This window comes from Heterocephalus glaber, unplaced genomic scaffold (assembly GCF_053883595.1).
Source record: "Heterocephalus glaber isolate CG9 unplaced genomic scaffold, H.glaber_assembly_v1.0 deba00001509, whole genome shotgun sequence".
Classification (NCBI taxonomy): domain Eukaryota; kingdom Metazoa; phylum Chordata; class Mammalia; order Rodentia; family Bathyergidae; genus Heterocephalus; species Heterocephalus glaber.
Genome location: NW_028258325.1, coordinates 4,271,272 through 4,290,127, shown reverse-complemented (window position 1 = coordinate 4,290,127; position 18,856 = coordinate 4,271,272). Strand labels below are relative to the sequence as shown.

Genomic DNA, 18,856 nt, shown 5'->3' with positions numbered 1-18,856 from the left:
AACTTATGATCTTCTCGATGGACTGAGGAAGTCAGGAAAAGCCCATCAGCAGGGAACATTTCCAATCCAAACCATAATAGCCCTCACAGTGTCCCACAGGATCCTGTCATCCCTGCTGAGCACACACTGGGTGCCCAGGGCCCTGTTCACCCTCCCGTGTCCCCGCAGTGGACCTGGCTCATGTCCAACCAGTGTGGCCGGCTTCACCGACTGTAGCACCTGCTCTGCAGCTGTACACTTTAACATCCCCCCTCCCTGACCTTCACAATGTGACTCTTCCAGGAAGCCTGCCAGGCTGGCCATGTTCAGAGCCCACGCTCCCTCCTGTCAAGGCCTTTTCGCAGTGCACATCCAACCTATATTTTAAGTTACAAACTCTTAGATTCAGTTATAACTTTGCATTGATTAGGTTTTTGGGGGGACAGTGCGGTGAGGGGTGATCTGCATCCCTGGTGGGTCCCAGACTCCATTTCAACCCCTAATCTTGCACTGGGCCCCCCACACACTTCTAGCACCTGCATGGTCCCTTGGGTGCTTCAGCATGATATCCTAAGAAATGACATTCTTTCACGATTATCACAGGTCACTGAGCACAGCTGGATGTTCTCATGTAACCTGACAATGACCCTGGTGACAACTGCTGACGTTCACTGAGACTCACTAAAGAACAGCACTGTGAAGCCTACTGAGCCACTGATCTCCACAACCACCCTATGAGGTGGGCAATGTCAGGATTCTCACTTTACCACTGGAGAAACTGAGGTAGAGAGGCAAGTAACATGCCATAGCCGCCTACAATCAGGGAGCCAAAGTCAGGTCTTCCAGCCCGAGAGCCAGTTGTGTTCCCAGCACTCAGGCTGCCCACTGCACAGTGGGCTCCTAGCACAGGGTCCCAGCCCAAGGGCACCTGGGAGGGGCAGCCTGCTTCCCAGGTGGACACCTGTCCTGCTGCCCCTGAAGGCAATCTGCCCACGAGAGGCATCCCTACACCCTGGGAAGGCTCCTCTCTGTCCCCACTGGAAGGCCCTGGGCAAGGAGCAAGGGCACAAATGTCCTCTGACATTCATTACAATCATGGAGCCACCAACCACCTCCTCCACTGAGCGTTGATCATCGTCACTGATGACAATCAGCTCAATCAAGGGATGTTTATTGGTTGAGTGTCACCTACAAGGTAAGGCACTGCAGGGGACACAGGGTAAATCAGACATGGCCTCTCCCACCAGGAACTCAGACCAGGATGGAGGGCTGGGAGCTGTGTTGCTAATGCCCCAGCTAGACTGCCCGCTTGGCCAGGCCATCTCTTCTGTGAAGGGCTCTCCAGGCCACTAGGAGGCGCTGTGGGCCACTGATTGACCACAGGGCTCTGCAACCACACCGCCTGGGCTGTTTCCACCTCCGTGAAGCCCAGCTGAAAGGAGTTAAACAGACAACCCGACGTGCCACCCTCCAGATGGCCTGTGTGCCGGCTCAGCTGGCGGGGCTCGCAGACGCTGGCGGCTGGCTTTCTCCACGCTGCACCCTGAGCCTTTTCCCTCGGCTGACTGCTCTGAGTCCTCTCACTGGAGGCAGTCGGAGCCCTTAGTCCTGTGAGTCCTCCCAGAGGTCACCAGCCTGGGGGCCTCTTGGGGATGGTGACGTTCTAGACATGAGACCTTGGGCAAATGACTTGTTCTTGGTATGGATGCCTTGGCTTCCTATCTGCTAAATGGGGTTCACCTATAATCTCTCACCCCATGCTGGTGACGATGACAAGGGGTGGCGTCAGTAAACTGCTTAGAAGCCTTGGCACCCAGCAGGGGTGCAGTCGGGTAGGCCATGTTCGGTGTCGGCTGGACTGGGGAGAGCGTTAGTGGGCGTGTCTGGGAGGTGAGTAGCATGAGTCGAAGCAGACCGAGGAGGGATGCTCCCTCCTCCATGCAGTCGGCTGGGTCCCACACAGGGCACAGACAGACGACAGGAGAAGGTGCCTGCGAGCTCCTGGGCAGAGGTGGAGTCTTCCACCCTTGGACATCGGCGCCCAGGCTCCGCAGCTGGGAGTGCAGGACTTACGCAGCAGCCCCCAGGTTCTCAGGCTGTGGCCTTGGACACACCGTTAGCCCCTTGGTTCTGAGCCAATTTCTCTGACAAACCCCCTCTCGTACAATCTGCACACGTAGCCCCCAGGCCCCATCTCTTTGGAGAACCCTGATGGGCGACGCACTAGTGACTGAACCGCCAAGAAATAGCACCGTGGTGAGCAGCAATGCAAAGTGCTAATGGTGGCCGGGCGCACTGCAGGGCTCTGGGTGAAACACAACCCCAGCCAAAGCTGGTGGCAAACACTGGGGACAGGAAGGAATGGGATAAACAGCTATGCAGATGGCCAGGTGGCATTCATGTCGGCCTGTCCAGGGAGTGGGCCACCGCGCCCCGCCCCCCAGATAGCCAGTTATCCCAGAGAGCCAGCCAGCCAGCCTATGGCCACACAGGGACCCGACACTGCATGCAGCCCCCAGCACCTCTCCCAGGCTCCCAGGACAAACCAGAGACCCGCACACCCCAGGTCAAGGACAGGCAGGGGCTTACCCATGCACTGTCACTTACTGTTATCCTTTCAGCCACTGTTATGGTGAAAAGGGCTTGCAGCTGCGTTCTGTTCTAGAAGAGAAAGAAGAGGGTGCTTTAGCTGACCGATTCTGGAGTCTGCTACATGGGGTAGCACCTGGTATTAGTTCCAACCAGCTGTGCCTGGGGGTGCAATTGCCCTAGCTGCCAGGTGAGGTGGAGCTGGAGGGGTCCTAGGGTCCCTTTGGGGCACAGGTCTGTGGCATGAGGATATGGCCTTCTCTACTGGAGGCTCATGGGAAACCCAAACACTAATTTCCCAAACCCCAGTGCCTAAGGATCTATACCCAGCACCTCTAGTGCTCTGCTGCTGAGAAGACACAGGTCCCAGGAAAATGAAGGGGGATGCCACCATGTCTAATGGTGCCATGGCGGGGTGCCTGAGCCTTCTTTCTGGGGGTGGAGGCAGGACACCCTGCAACTGGAAGGCAGCACAGGCTTCTGGGTTCCTGCATTGCTCCATCACTCCCAGGCTGTCTGTGCCTCAGCGCTCTGGGAAATGAGACCCACACGCATAGGATTGCTTTGAGATCAAACCAGGGAATTCAGAGCCGGGAAGCGCACAGTGCACACTGGGAGTAGTGCTGCTCGTGGTAGCAAGGGCAGGACTAGTAGGATGGGAAACCCTAACCCTGGGCCTCACCCTGTTCCTAGCCAGTCCTGCTGGGGACACTGGGCCTCAGGGCTGCACCACAGCCCTGGCTCCAGGGCCTGACTCTCCCACCGGAGGAGACAGGAGCTTCCAATGTCATTTCATTCTGAGTTTCTGACACTTAACTTAAATTTTTATTTTCACTGACTCAGTTTCCTGCACTCTGAAATGGCTGATGGCACTCGTGGGCCATTTTATCCTTCCTTCTTATCTCTCTGTTCTCTTTTCTTTGACTTTGTACCTAATCATGTCCTGACAGATCTATCTTTTCTGCCAGTTTCACATGGCTTTCTTGTATCTGGTCTTTATCTTTTAAGCATCTTTTTTTTTTTGCCTAATTTTATCTGCAGTTTTTTCCCTGAGGCAGCAGAGAGGCTGCACAGGCCCCACGACGGCCTTGGGCACCAAGAGTTCCTGGGGCGGGGGGGCCCTGCTGTGGCCCTGATTTGATTCTGTCACGTGACCGGGCACAGTCACACTTGAAGCCATACTTTCTTTGCCTACAAAAAGGTCTTTCTCCAGGGCCCGAAGTCAGAGAAAAATGGCAAAAGGAACAGAGGCACCATGAGCTCCTTGCAAACAAGGCCCACGTCTCCCCACTGAGTACCTGGGGCAGGCAGTGCTGCCCAGGAGGCACAGCCAGCAGCACTCACTGCACAAGCTGGTGCTCGCTCAGAAAGAGACATGGGCAGTGGAGAAGCTAACAGCAATGCTGTTTGGAGAGAGGGCCTTTAAAGCAGTGGTCAGGGTAAAATGAGGCCACTGGGGGGTCCTAGTCCGACATGGCTGGTGTCCTTATAAAAAGAGGACAGGAGGACACAGATGTGCACAGAGGGACAATCACGAGAGGATACAGGGAGAAGATACCCTCTGCAAGCCAAGGAGAGAGGCTCAGGAGGAGCCAGCCTCGACCTCCCACCGTCAGAAGACGTGACAATACCTTGTTGTTTGGGAGCCACCCGGTTTGCGGCCCTGTTTCTACAGCCCTGACAAACTCACAGAAATGCTAACTGGTTACTGCTATGAGGTGGAGAAGGTCTGGAGTGTTCACCCTCACAATGCCGTGTGAGGCACTGAAGGAAGGGAAGACGCAAGGATCTTGCACCCTTCCCACTCCCGTTCCTGAAACAACCTCTCACCAGTGAGAAGACAGAAATCAAAGCAACCAAGGAGATACCCGTGACGAGCTCTGAAAAGTGAGCTGGGCAGGAAGGCTCAGGCGCTCCCCGGTGACGACGGCTCCACGCTCCAGCGATGCGGAGTAGCTAACCAAGTAGGAGTCGCCCACTGTTCGGAGAGAAGTACTGTGGGTCAGGGAGGGGCTGGCCACGCCCCCAGCCCAGCCGCGTTCATTTCACACACTGGGATGGAGGATTCTGGGAGTGGGCGGCTGTGGAGAATAAGCTGGCTCTGCTGGTCACTGTGGTCACCTCTGCCCATCCTCCAGTCCTGCCTTCCTGCCTAACAGGTTATGGTTTAGCCCTAATATGCTACTGGATCTTCACTTCTTAACTCATGGAGACCTCAAACAATAAATAAGTCAACTTGTAGAGATGAGGGGGAAGATGAGCACTGATTCTAGGAATCACTGGGGATTTAAAGCTCCTTAATGGTTTCATGTTTTTCTACATAAGGACAAAAGCTAAGCCAATGGAGATACGATGATAAATATAATGATCACAAAAATGATCCTGGCAAAGGTCACTGTAGTCAAGCCTCCCTGGCACAGTGATTTGCCACTCCCACTCCCCTAGCACAGTGATTTGCCACACATTAACCCAACCGATCCCCAAATTCTGCCTCAAATTCTGCCTCAGTGCATGGATGGAGAACACACAATCTGCAATGTTCAGAAGAATAAACCAAGACTGAGAGAGGCTGACTGGCTTAAAATCAATCCATTAATAAGGAGAAAGGCCCCATCTCTCTTGGTGCCAACTCTTTTCCTTAAATCACATTAGCTTTACTATGGAAAAAGCATCAAATGATAATGGAGTCAGAGCAGCAATGAACTGGGCTCCAACTGATCATTTGATTACAGTCATCTACTTAATCTGCAGGGGGAAAGGTGCTGCCCCCGAGGTTAAAAATCAGCCTCTCAGCCTTTGACATAATGGTGAGTGCAGGGGTAAGCTCCCAGGCAGAGGTGACGGGGCATAAGTAACAACAAGCATACAGTAACAAGAACAAAAATAACAACACAACACTAGGAGTACTTCCCACCATCCAGGCCATGTGACTGTGTGTTGGAACGCTTTTCCCAGGTTAACTTCCTTACCCTCCCTGGGGGAAATCATGATGGCTCAGGGCAGGGACCAAGAGATGTGCAGTGTGGCCATATATTATGGTTTGTATCTAGCTGTTCCCCCAAAGTCTCATGTACTCATAGGTAGGGTTTTTGGGCAGATCGTGGGTATGTGATACTGGGATTAAGGCTGTGTGATAACTAAAATTGATTTAGCATAGTTCTAAGTGTGGATAATGGAAGCCCCAATCTGTGTGTAGGTGGCACCAATCAATAGGCTTGTAGCCTGCATGGAATATAAAGGGACAGAAAGAAGACAGGCTGCTGCTTGCTGCTTTGCTGCCTCCTCTCTGCCCTGCCATGGACTGTTTCTCCTCTGAGATGCCCTCTGCCATGCCACCCTGCCTTGGAGCCAGCCAAATATGGACTGAAATCTCAACAAATTGTGAGCCAAAATAAGCTTTTCCTCTTTTACCTTGAGGTTGTTGAGTATTTTGTCAAAGAAACAAGACAAGTAACTAAGACACCATGTTAGAAAAAATTTAGTGAGTCCACATGTGGAAAGTGCTTGAAATTCCTGAATTTCCTGTCTGCTTGAAATTCCTCATAATAAAAACTGAATTTTAAAAAAATCTCACAGAATTCTGTCCCCAAACCCTATCTCTCTCTAACAAAATAATCAAGCTTTTTGACTGCAGATACCGAGTGGTGGTCTCTTCCTTTGCTACCCTGGTCATCAGAGGGTCTGTGAGCCTTAACTAAGTGAACATAAACACGTCTAGAATGAGCTGCAATCGACAGCACATTAACCTGCAAGTATTTTCATCATTTTCCATTCCTGGCCTAACCACGCACTGCTGTTACCTGGCAGAAACTTCTTTCTGAAAGCCTGCAATCCATCCGGGGTCTTATTTCCAGTCGAGTCTCTGACAGTGAGGCCACTGATGTCATCCAGCAAGAGCAGATCCGAGAGGTTAGCTGACAAGGGTGCCCGGGTGTTGTTCACGACCAGATGCACATGCACTGTCTGTGATTCACTCTGCCCGGAAACCTGGGACAGGAGGAGGTGGACAGAGGGCACATGTGCTGCCAAGTCCAGCTTCCAAACATGATACACCAGCCCAACTGTGCACATCCATTCTGACAGAGGCTCTAAGAATTTATTGGGGTCCCTAATTTCCAAGCCCAGGAGGGTTCTGACCCATACTTGCCAAGCTGTTGCTTGGAGACAGGTTCAAAGAAACTGGGACTCTGAAATGCCATGCAATTATCCCTGCAGAGAATCTCAGAAGAAAAAGATCCAAGTGCAGAAGTACAGTCAGGGCGGCGAGATGGTGATATTCAGTGCTCCAAGAAGAGCGAACAATGGCTCTTCTGCAATCAATTACTTTGAAGATGCAGCTTCAGCCCCAGAGCCAAGGTCTGTGATGGCCACTGAGCTCTCAGAACAACCTGAGCTGCTCACTGTCTCCTGGCCCATCTTCTCCACACAGGTTCTTCCAGCAACAGGGTGAGTGGCTCAAATGGGGACCCTGTCCAGTGGCCCAGGCAGCTGGCTCCCCACCTGGTGGGCTCTGCCACTCTGCTCTGCTCCCCTCTCTCCTGCCTTATTCCTACCACATCTGCACCCACTTCTCCGAGCTCTGCTGAAATAGTGGAAGGAGCTGGAGAAAAGAGAAGGAAGCAGTGTATTTTCCAGGATGGGTGAGCTCCGGAATATAAGCAAAGAAAGCAAGCTTGAGAATTGTGTATGTAATCGATGTCACCTACAGAAAAGGGGGAGGGAAGGCATATGCATGTATAGATGCATGTACATACACACATACATACATGCACACTCAGAACTGCATGTAGAAGCCAGGCCGTGTCATTAGAAGTAGACGTGAGAGGGGCCAGGGATTTAGCTCAGTGGTTCTGCCACCTGCCTCGCAAGCTCAAGGTCCCAAGTTTGATCCCCGGTACCAAAAAAAGAAAAGTAGACATGAGAAAGAGGTGACATTGATAGTACCCAGGAAGATGAACAGGGTAGTGCACAACCCACAATAAAACGAGGCTGGTGCCATGAATGAACTCAGCAGGCTCACGCTGTCCAAATCCTGCCCATTCCAAGGGACTGGCCCTCAACCTGCTCCGAGGAGATAACCTCCAATGTTCTTGAAACATCCTGCCTGGAAAGGTTTTGGATACCTGGGGCCCTGAACCACACCAGGTATTTGATGCCAACAATGTGATTGTGGTGAGTGTCGGGGGCCATACTGTCAAGGTGACCTCTGGAGGGACAGGAGATGGCGTAACTGAGGCCAGTCTTACAGGAGCTCCAAGCCTGTGTGACTGAGCCCTGAGAAAAACCCGCACACCAGGGCTCAGGGGAGGTTTCCCTGCTTGTTGATCTGTTTGTCACACATCATCATGGGGAGAGCAGGGTGCTGTGCACACAGCTCCCTTGGGTAAGGACACCTGGAACCTCAAGCTTGGTCTGTGCTGGGAGAGCCCAGCGCCTTATCCCTTTGTCGACTCTATCTGTACCTGTTGCTGTCATAAACTGTGCATATTGACTTTTCTGACTTGTGTGAGTCCCAGGAGTCAATAGGCCTGAGGGTGGCCCCAGAGACCCCTAACAGGGGTAATGTGAATAACCAACCACTTTCTGGGATTAGCAAGACTAAAGAGCTAACAGACTTCAGGCAAAGTTTTAAAACCATCAAGTACCACATTAATGTCTGTAATCAGAAAGTAAATGCATCATACTTTCTTCCCTGTTCCAAATGACACTGTAAATTTTTACTAACAATAATCTGTTACCTAAAGAAGCCTCTAATCTTAGTGTTGCCGTAAAATGGATCCGACCCTGCTATGCCTGGGATCCAAAATAACCCCAAAGCCAAAGGTGATTAAGTCTTGGTTGCTGGCTAACAGAATTTGAGAAACTGAATGGATCAGCAGGATGCTAACAACATCACGTGGATTAATCCATTAATGAGTTCATGGCTCAATGGGCTCATTGGGAATTAGGGCCTAATTGGATGAAGCAGGCCCCTGGGGGTGCCTTTCGAGGGTACCTCTGTCCCTGGCCCCCTTCCTCTCTGGCTCTTTCCCTCCATCTCTGTTTCCCAGCTGCCATGAAGTGAGCAGCTTTCCTCCTTCAGGGCCCTCTGCATGATTCTTCCTTGAGCCAGCTGACCATGGACTGAAACCTCTGAAACCATGAGCCAAATAAACCTGTCCTCCTTTCAGTTGTGCACATCAGGCATTTTGTCCCAGCAATGAAACAAGTAACTAATACAGACCCCTTACTGTTTTTGTCATCACTCATGGGTCTAGACATGGGCAGAGAAGCCCAGGATTTACCACTTCTTAAATACATGACTCTACTAATGTGTGTTAGGAATAAGCCACTTTATGGAAACTTACCAGTGCACATTTTTGAAAAATTACTCCATTCTCAGAAGTCCCTTGAATGTCTCTTGAAATGTCTCCATACTACAATAAAATACAGAAATTATTAGAGAATGAAAAAGATTTTATGCTGCACATATTTAATAAAAGAACAAGATGATAAACTTTTTAAAGGAGTATAAAGGGATTACTTCCATTAATCCCTTCTTAAGTAATCTCAAAGATATTTTTCAAGAGCATTGAAGGATTGGAATTGAAACTTATAGGGAAGGGAGAATGTGGACATGAAATGACCCATTCCTGGTCAGGTAGCTGGTGGAGACCATCTGTTGTCACAAGGACTCAGCTGCACCCTCAGCCAGAGGAATATGAGCAGAATTTCGAAAAGTCACCTAACGACCAGAACCAAGGACCCTGAGGCATCGTGTTCCTGGACTGGGCTGACTCAGCACAACCACCACACTGTGGCAGGGAATGTGTGGAACACAGGATGTCTCTCCATGAGTGGGTCTCTCACGCATGCAGAATCCACCCAGGTCTGCCCTCCACCAGCCCAACAATGGCTCCCGTGAAGAGACACAGTAAAAAGCCCAGCCTCACCATCATCTGCGAGCCTCCTGCTGCCCTGTAAACCTCAGGGTTCTGTTTCCTTCACAATGTTCATGCCACCCTTGCCACTGCCCCAACCCCAGCACCCTAGCCCCTTGGTATCAATGCACAGCCTTTGAACTGGCCTGGGCCCTTCCCTCCTTGAGGTAGCTTTCTGCGACACTCCCCGCAGGGGTAGCCATGCCTCCCTCCTCTCTGCCTCAGCCCCCTGCCACCTGCAATGGGCTGAGCAGCCACCTGAGCCCCAGACTATCACGACTGCAGGTGATATTATCATCAGATCAATGGTGACAGCATCTTCCAAGTACCCAACACTCTGTCCATCATTCTGCATGCAGGAATTCTAGCTCTCCTATTTTACAGATGAGAAAACTAAGGCTCAGGCAATTGTCCTTATACATAGCAGAAGAGACACAGACACAGAGGAGGCCATGTGAAGATGGGGCCAGAGACAGGGGTGATGCAACCACAACCCAAGGAGACCTGGAGACCCCAGGAGCTAGAGGAGCCAGGAAGGGTTCCCCCTAGAGCCTTCAGGGGGAGGACGGTCCTGTCCACACTTTAGTTTCAGGCTCCTCATCTCCAGCATGGTGAGAATGCATTTCTGTTGAATTAAGTCACCAGGTTTGAGTTAATTTGCCACAGGTAAGCTCAAGGGTTCCAGTACCATTTTAAGACACTAAATCTTACACTGAAAGACTGCTATGAGGAGCCAAGAGATAAAACAGAATATAAAACAACAGCAGGGGCACAGAGCTGTACTTTAGAGCAGAGGCTTTGGACCTCGGTTCTGCCACTTCTACCCATGAGATCCGGAACAAGTTTCTTAATCTCTCTAATGCTGTTTGTGTGCAAAATGGGAATAAAAGTACGACCTGCAATACTAAACTTGGAATGAGCCTCGAGTCAGATCATACACATAAAGTGCTAAGCACCCGGGAAATATGTGCTAAGTGCCTGTTGCTGTTATCATAGCATCCTTCTTCCACACCTGGGTGTGAATCATTCCGGGTTGCAGAATTGAAGCCAAATGCACTAGGACTGGCTGTCTAAGGCTCAGATTTCTCTTCATCCAAACACTCTGTGTCATGCAGCAGGAAGAGCATGGTAGAAAGATGCATGAGTTTGCTCCTCAATGATGAATACACTTAGAGACGAAATGGGCTTTTTTGAGGAGCAAAAGTCCTTTATGCAGAGTGAGCTCAAAACTGGTTTCTTTCCAACTTGTGCTATTTGTACTGAAGTGTAGAATTTGTTCCTTACCAGGTGCTGCATTATAGGAGACTCTCTTTTAAAGAAGCTCTTCTTGGGCCATGGAGGTATGAAAGCAAAGAAGGAACGAGCCCTCGGCCCAGGGGAGGCTGCAGAAGTCAGAACCGAGGGTTCGCTGTTCTCCCTGGATTGCACTCCGCGTGGTGCTTCTGCTGCAAGACAACCGCAGATGTGCGTCATATAACGCACAGGGGCAGCAGGGCAGTCACTCAGCTCTGGAGACAGGATCCATAGTATGCGGAAGGCATCTGGAAAATGTGTGCTGAGCAAGCGAAGGTGTTAATGGATGGGTAGATAGATGGATGAATGGACCAATGGATGGACGGATGGATGGATGGAAGAAATGAACAACTTATCCCTTCTTGGCTAGCAAAATGAGACCTGCAGACTAGACAACTAAGGGCTTACAGGGTATCTTTCCAAAAGTGTGATCTCCTTATCCATCGGGGTTGTGTGCTAGAATACACATTCTTTGGCCTCAGCCATGAATCAGAACCAAACCAGAAAAGCTCTGATTCTTATGCACATGGGATCGGACAGCTCTGGGATCAAACCTTGGCTCTGCCCCTCATCAGCTGAATCTTTGTGGAAGTCACTAAACTTCTCTGTGCCTCAGTTTCCTTAAATGCTGTGGTTTAGATATGTTCTATGGCCCAAAAGTTTATGTGCTGAAGAGCTTGGTCCCCTGTGTAGCAGCACTAGGAGGTGGTGAGGTCTTTAAGAGGTAAGGTGAGTGGACAGAACAGGGCCACAGCTGCCCTCAGCAGGGATCAGTGCTGGTATTGTGGGGTGGATTAGGTCTTCCAGGAGTAGATTTGTCCCCACGAGAGAAGGTTGTTACAATAGAGGGAGCCCAGCACCTCCCTCCCTGGTCTCTTGCTCCCTGTCTTGCTGAGAGCTCCTGCCAGGTGATAACATCTGCCATGTTTTGCAGCATAAACGCCCTCATCAGAGTCCCAACTGATGCCCCATCTTAGACTTTTGGCTTCCAAGAATGTGAGCTAAATAAACTTCTTTTCTTTATGAGGTAAACAGCCTCTGGTGTTTTGTCACAGCGATGCAGAACAGACTCAGACATTAACTCTAAAGTGGACAGAGTCCTTCTGACCTCAGTGGTTCCTTCTTGGCATCTGCCTACTGTGGCACAAGCTCTGATGGCCATCACAGGGGGACCAGAGCACAGCCAGACACAAATGCCCACTGGACTGTCCAACACAAAGGACTCCCTCTAAAATCTCTGCTTCAACATATTTTGAAAATGCATGATCATTAAATACAAAGCATGGAAATGTCACCAAAGCAACCCTGGGCTGAGTACAAGTATCCTGAGTGGACACTGTTTAGTTGCTGGTCACCTATGGGACTCTGGGCAGGTCACATGCATTCTCTGAGTCTCAGTTCTTCTCAGAAGGGACTTTGGTGTAGAAACCAATTGTCAGGGTTGTCCTCAAAGACAATTAATTGCCACACTGTATATGGAAATACTTAGGAGTATGAAATGCTTAAGGATAGAAAAAACAACATTTAGAAGGCCCCTCACTATATTTCCAAGGTAGACCTCAACACCTAGGCTCAAGTCATCCTCCTGTCTCAGCCTCCCAAGAAGCTGGGTCTACAGATTCATGCAACAGATAAGATTAAATTAAGGGCCCGTCAAGGGGGAGATAACCTAGGTTATCCAGGTGGACCCTACATGTCATCACAGGTGCCCTCATAATAGGAAGGCAAAGGGTGGCTGGACAGACAGAAGAGGTGTGACCACCGATGCAAGATGCCACTCTGCTGGCCATGAAGAGCAAGGAAGAGGAATGAGCCCCTGGCCCAGGGGAAGCTGCAGAAGAAATAGAAGTGAGTGAAGACCTTCATTTTTTCCCTGGATTTCATTCCAAGTAGTGCTTCTGCTGCAAGACACCAATGCACATGTGTTATATAATGCACACAGGCAGAGGGACTATAGCATTCAAGGAATGGTACACAAACCCTGGAGGAGGAAGGGAACAGGCATCCCTGGGGTCACAGAGGGAGCCAGCTCTGCCACACCTTCATTTCAGCGCAGTGAGACTGAGTATGGACTCCTAGCCTCAAGACTCTAGGGGAACAAAGTGGGTTGTTTAAAGCCCCCAAGTTTGTGAAGTTTGTTACAGCAACCACCAGGATGCAGTGATACAGTTGGCTAAAGTGGCCTGGGCACTGAAGCTCACATGGGCAAGGTCAAGGGACAGCCTCAAAGCCCTTGGGCCCTCCTGGGGAGATGCTGAGAACCAGCAGAGTGTGAGGACTATGGAGGGCAGAGGCTTTAGGGTTCTCCTGGCAAGGTCAGAACAATGAAAAATTTAACAAAAGCAAAACTTACCTGCAGTCTCCGGGTGAGAGCTTTCTGCATGGAGCCAAACCATACAGGGCAAGTCCTAAAAAATCCAAAGGCACAAAGTTGCATGCTGAACAACACACTAGAAGTAAGTGAAAGTCATTTCCATCAGCAGCTCTCAAGAAGGTGAGCTGCACCTCTACCCAGAAGTCTGCGACCTTTTCTAAGTCCACTGCCCCCAGCAGCTTCCAAGCCCAGTAGTAACAGCATCTGCCCAATACAGGGGCTCTTCTGGCAGCCATCTGGTAGCAGCACCATGAGGCTGGGATTTCACATCAGACAAGGCTGGGCTAGAATCCCAGCTCTGCTTTCATGAACCCTGGGACCGTGGACAATCCCCAAGCCTCAGAATCCCCAGGATCCTACACGCTGTCAGAGTGACTCAAAAACACCGCACAAGGAGTCAGGACAACTGGGGTTCCTTGCTCTGTGTCCTTGGCCAAGCCTCTCAGCCTCTTTGAGCCTCAGGTCCCCCTTTGAAGAGCAATGGCCTCAAAGCTTCCTCCCAGCTTACTTAGCCTCCCTGAGTCATGAAATCATGGCAAACTCTTCCCAGTCAAAGCTCTTACACTCCACTTTGAGATCTCAAAGGGCCAGCCCTCTCTGCTGTATAATAACAACTGCTTTGTATGGAGCCCTGTTTATGTGTCCAGTCCTGTGCTGTGCACACAAGTGAATGGCACCACCAGTCCTCAGAGGACAATCCTCATTCTCTAGTGACCTCTCTTGTCTCAGGATAACCAGGTAACCAGGTAACCTGCTCCAGGCACAGATGGTGAGTAAGAGAAACTAGCTTTGTGCCCAGGCAGCCTGGCTCTGGATAAGTGCACACACTACACAGTCTCACTGACTTCTGTGGAAATAGAAAGGATGAGTGGGAAACACTCAGTCCTGGCTCCAGGCTCCACTCCGTGGCCTTGAGTGAGTGGGTGCCTTAATCCATTTGTGCTGCTTTAGCAAAATACTGAAGACTGAGTCCTTTATAAATAAGATGATTTAGTACCAGGAGTGGGGTGTTGCTGCAACACATACTAGAAAACTAAGAAAACCAGGTAAGGAGCAGAGGCTGGACTGTTCAGAGCTTAGAGGAGAGAAAAACTGCAGGGAAAACTGGGAGCTTCTTTCAGATGATATATGTGGTTGTAAGCAGAATGCTGACAAAAAACACACACAGTAAAGACCACTCTGATGAATGTTTAGACAAAAATGAGAAATAAAATATTGGTAACCAGAAGAGAGGCCATCCTGTTGCAAGTGGCAAAGAAAATGGTTGAATTGTGCCATGTTCCAATGCTCTGTGGAAGACAGAACTTATTAGCAATTAACAAGGACACTTGGCTGAAGAATTCTCTAAACCAAGTGGTGGGGTGTAGCATGGCTTCTCCTGGATGCTTACAGTAGAATGCAAGAAGAGAATAATGAATTAAAGGTACACTCTAAAATTGAAAGAGAAGCAGGTTTAATATTTCAAAGACTGTAAAGGCTGTAAAGACTGAGTGTGTTCAGGAGAGAACACCCAGGCAGTTGGCAAGGAGCATGGGCAAGAAAGGCAGTGTAGATCTGAGGACACCAGGTGCTGGTCTTCAGGACAATGGAGGAACCACCCTGAAAGCATCTCAGAGATCGTCCAGGCTGCTGTTCCCATCCCAGGCCCAGGGTAGCCAGGTTGGGCAGGCAGGCCTGTTTCAAAGGAGGGGCCCATGGTGCCTGTGGGACCTTGGGCTTCACTGCCCAGGGCCATCTCAAATCCCTGCCTCCTGTACTGCAGTGTGGATCTACTTGGTTGATCCAGCTATGGCTCAAGAGCCCCTGTGTGACGTGGGTGGCCATAATGGAGGGCCTAAGCAGTAGGCCTTGGTAGCACTAATCTACAGGTAGAGGTGCTACAGAAATGTAGCTGTTCTTACCTGGATTTCAAAAGATGCCTTTGGGAGCCTTGGGGTCCCAGCAGAGAATCATCACACAAGGGCAATGTCTACTGGAGCTGTGGAGGTGGAGCTGCTGGCTACAGAACAGGAGGGCAAGGAGCATGCAGTGCCAGCCTGGAAGGAGCACAAGCACTCATTCCAACCTGTGAGCCCTGCTGTGTGCCCAGAAAAGTATTGGGGTTGGGACTTTGGCACCCACCCCTGGGTCCAGACAGCTGGAAATGGAGTCCAAGATTATTCTCCAGCCTTAAGAGTCCACATTTGCCCTACTGGTTTGGGGACTTTGTGGAGACCTGTATTCCTTTCTGTTTCCTTCACCCTGTGGCATGGGAGTATCATCTAGTGCTGGCTCTACCACTGTATTGCAGAAGCACACATTCATTGGATTTCAAGATTCAGCCTCAGAGGGAATCTGTCTCAGATGAACCATAGTTCGAGTCTCACCCACATCTGATGTAGGTAATGTTGAGATGAGGAGTGGACTTAGACTTTAAAGCTGATGATGGAACCAGCTAAGACTCAGGGAATGGAATGAATGCATTCTGTACAAAAGAAGACCATGAATTTAGGGGACCAAGAACAAGATGCTATGATTTAAATGCTCGTGTCCCTCCAAAATTCAAGTGAGCCTTCATTCCCAATGGAAGAGTACTAAGAGTATTAACAGTACTAAGGATGGGACTTAGGAGGTGATAAGACCATGAGGGCTCCAGAGCCTTACAAAGGAACTAAAGGGCTGGAATGGGAGTGAAGCTCAGCAGTAGAGTATTCATCTAGCACACACAAGGCCCTCCCCAAACCTCAAAATTAGATAAATAAACAGGCTGGGAGAACTGGCTCCTTTTTTCCCTTTGCCCTTCTCTCCCTCCTGCCATATGAGGACACAATGTCCAAGGTGCCATCTTGGAAGCAGAGACTGAACCCTCCCCAGACACCAAACCTACTGGAGTCCTGATCTTGGACTCCCCTGCCTATGGGACTGTGAGGAATATGTTGCTATTATTTATAGGTGGCCCAGTCTGTGGTATTTGTCACAGCAGTACAAATGGCCGAACACAGTGGGACACCATGGCAAGCCTGAGATCAACTTGGAAGGATGAGGAACCCATGGCTACTGTCCCCATCCACTGCATGATCTTTTCCTGTGTCCTTTCCATGGTCAGAGTAAGCCCATCCCTGTGGCCACAGCAGGGTCCCTGCTCCAGCACTGGTCCTTACAAACCTACAAGCCCCTGGACACAGCCCTGGCCAGGGCGGCTCTGCTGGAATAACAAGATTCCAGTTGCATGGAGGAGACCCAGCCACAGGGATGGAGCAGGATGCCCATTCAAGGAGAGATCCAGATGGAATGAAGGAGAAGCAGAAACAGATGGCAAGGTGGAAGAACGAGGGAGAACTACTGCAGCTGGTCCAGGCAGCCCTGCTCAAATCCACCCAGAATCCCAGATAGGGAGCCAGACTAGGGGCTCAGCTCATTCACATGGGGTTTACACCATCAGCGGCTTAAAAATACTATTTTAAATAGCAAGTTATAGTACCACCACCCAATAGAGTACTACGTAACTATTACAAAGAATGAGGCAGTATGGTCCAGCAATTCTGCTTCTAGGAATTTGCCCAAAGGAACTGCAAGCAGGACTCAAAGAGACGCTGGTATGCCATGTCCATACAACACCATTACCAACAGCCGAGGGCCCAGGGTTTGGCCGTAGGACCTCCCCTGGCAATTGGGATTGCTGGGGCAAGGTGAGCCCAAAAGGCCCCTGACAGACAGTCAAGGCCATGGGCCACTTTCCAAGGTCAATCTCTAGTTCAGATTTCTCCCTGAAATACAGGCTTCCCCACCGGACACACCTCTGCACGTTTCTACTTGGATATCTAAGTGGCATGTTAGCGTCAACAAGGCCAAAGCAGGACTCGTGTTTTCCGAATATTACCAAACTGCTTCCCTCTTTTCCACTGACTCGGGCTGAACTTGGTTTTGTCTCTCTCTCCCTCAACCCCAAACTAACCCCAGCATATCCCGTTGGCTCTACCTCCAAAATATACCCAAACCCAACAACTTCTCAGCAGCTCCTCACAGCCCCTCGCCCGATGCACTGTCCTCATGCAGCTGGTCTCCCCCAGCCTCCCAGTTGATTTCCTGCCCACAACTCTGCCCTGCTGTCCCCTGTCACACCTGCCATGGGGTTGCTTCAGAATGTCATTTAGCCAGGCCTGTTCATCGTTTTCCATCTTCCCAGAATGCCAGCCAGCATCCTGTTCACAACGCTCTTCTCCCAGACCTCCCTCGTTCCACGCAGGGCTCCACCTATCCTGCAGCTCTCAAACGCCTTCCCCGACCACCCTGTGCAGACAGAGCCCACCCATCTCCTGTCCACCCTGCCCACTGTGTGGATCTGGGCGGCCCCACCCCTCAACATTTCCTTCCTGAAGTTCTCCTGTTCTGAGACGCAAGACCCTTGGGGGCAGGGACCCCTCTGGGTCCGCCTTGTTCTCTGGTTCCAAACGCCCAGGACAGTGCCCAGCACCAGGAGGGAACAGCGGGCACAGAGGCCCCGTCTGCACTCAGCCTTCACCACATTCTCTCCATCTCCTTAGCTCCAAGGAAGCCCTCTGCAGAGCTGGCACTGTCCCTGTGGGGCTGTTCAACACTGCAGCCTCACCCCAGGGCTGCTGAGCCCCGGAAATGTGTCCACTTAAACAGCCACAAGTGGCCAGCTGCTGATGCACTGCTCCAACTGGGAAACAGCTGGAACTGCCTGATAGAGGGGAGAGACAGGAGGGGCCACGTTCAGCCTGAGCATTTATGCTCCAGGTTGAGTCCTGTTTGTTTCAAGACTCTTTCTATACTGCACAACTGTTGAGAACTCCGAAGAACTTCAGTCTGTGCAGGCTATACTTCTCAATACTTACTGTATTTCCTCAGCACTGATGAAAACTGTGTTTAAACTTAAAATTAGAATATTATAAGCAGGCATTAATTCATTTTAAATAGGAATGATAATTCTACTGCGCATTCACCTAAATAGTATATCTTATGAAAAATAACTACATTTTCCAAAATTAAAAATGGTGAGAGGCAATCCTGGCCCGGCCCAGCCCCAGGATCACGTGCACTGTCTGGCGTGTTCCAGGGCCAACCCAGGTGAGACAGAGCCGCTATGGTCCTGAATTCAGGAATCCTCTAGTTGATAAAGAACATTACCGCAAGCCTGAGACCGAGCTCAACGAGGAGGAGAAATATGACCAGGAGCTCAAGCAGACTCAGCTCATCAAAGCAGCCCCAGAGATGACAACATGCTCTGTGTTTGCAGACCCAGTGATCAGTAAATTCACCAACACAATGATGAAAGCAGGAAATAAAATACTGGCCAGATCGCTCGTGAACCAGACTCTGGAAGCTGTGAAAAGGAAACAGCTTGAGAAGTACCATGCTGCTTCTGCAGAGGAACAGGCAACCATAGAACACAACCCCTACACCATCTTCCACCAAGCACTGAACAACTATGAGTCTGTCACTGGCCTCGTACCCATCCTCAGGGGTGGCCATTTCCACCAGGTCCCTGTGCCCCTACCTGACCGACGTCGCCGCTTCCTGGTCACAAAGTGGATGATCGCTGAGTGCCGAGATAGTAACCACCAGCCGACATTGATGCCAGAGAAGTTGTCACGTGAGCTGCTGCAGGCTTCTCACAATTGGGGCCCCGTGATCAAGAGGAAGCAGGACATGCACAAGATGGCCGAGGCCAACCATGCCCTGGCCCATTACTGCTGAG

The 18,856-nt window shown here is 50.5% G+C and overlaps 1 protein-coding gene and 1 pseudogene across 5 annotated transcripts in view; one reads left to right on the top strand and one right to left on the bottom strand.

The window, feature by feature from the left end:
* Positions 1-18,856, bottom strand: part of Evc2 (EvC ciliary complex subunit 2) — a 104,542-nt gene that overhangs the window by 81,132 nt on the left and 4,554 nt on the right. For 4 of the 5 annotated variants that reach the window (XM_087187305.1, XM_087187306.1, XM_087187304.1 and 1 more), the window contains 6 exons: positions 13,135-13,189; positions 10,773-10,933; positions 8,916-8,984; positions 6,369-6,555; positions 4,437-4,546; positions 2,587-2,640 (listed from right to left, as the gene is read on the bottom strand). In XM_087187305.1, coding sequence (XP_087043431.1) covers positions 2,587-2,640; positions 4,437-4,546; positions 6,369-6,555; positions 8,916-8,984; positions 10,773-10,933; positions 13,135-13,177 — 624 coding nt within the window. In that variant the 5' untranslated portion in view covers positions 13,178-13,189. Of the gene's footprint in view, positions 1-2,586; positions 2,641-4,436; positions 4,547-6,368; positions 6,556-8,915; positions 8,985-10,772; positions 10,934-13,134; positions 13,190-15,056; positions 18,364-18,856 lie in introns of those variants that run through there. The other variant, XM_087187307.1, reaches the window with a different exon arrangement.
* LOC147825053 (small ribosomal subunit protein uS7m pseudogene) lies at positions 15,121-18,855 on the top strand (annotated as a pseudogene).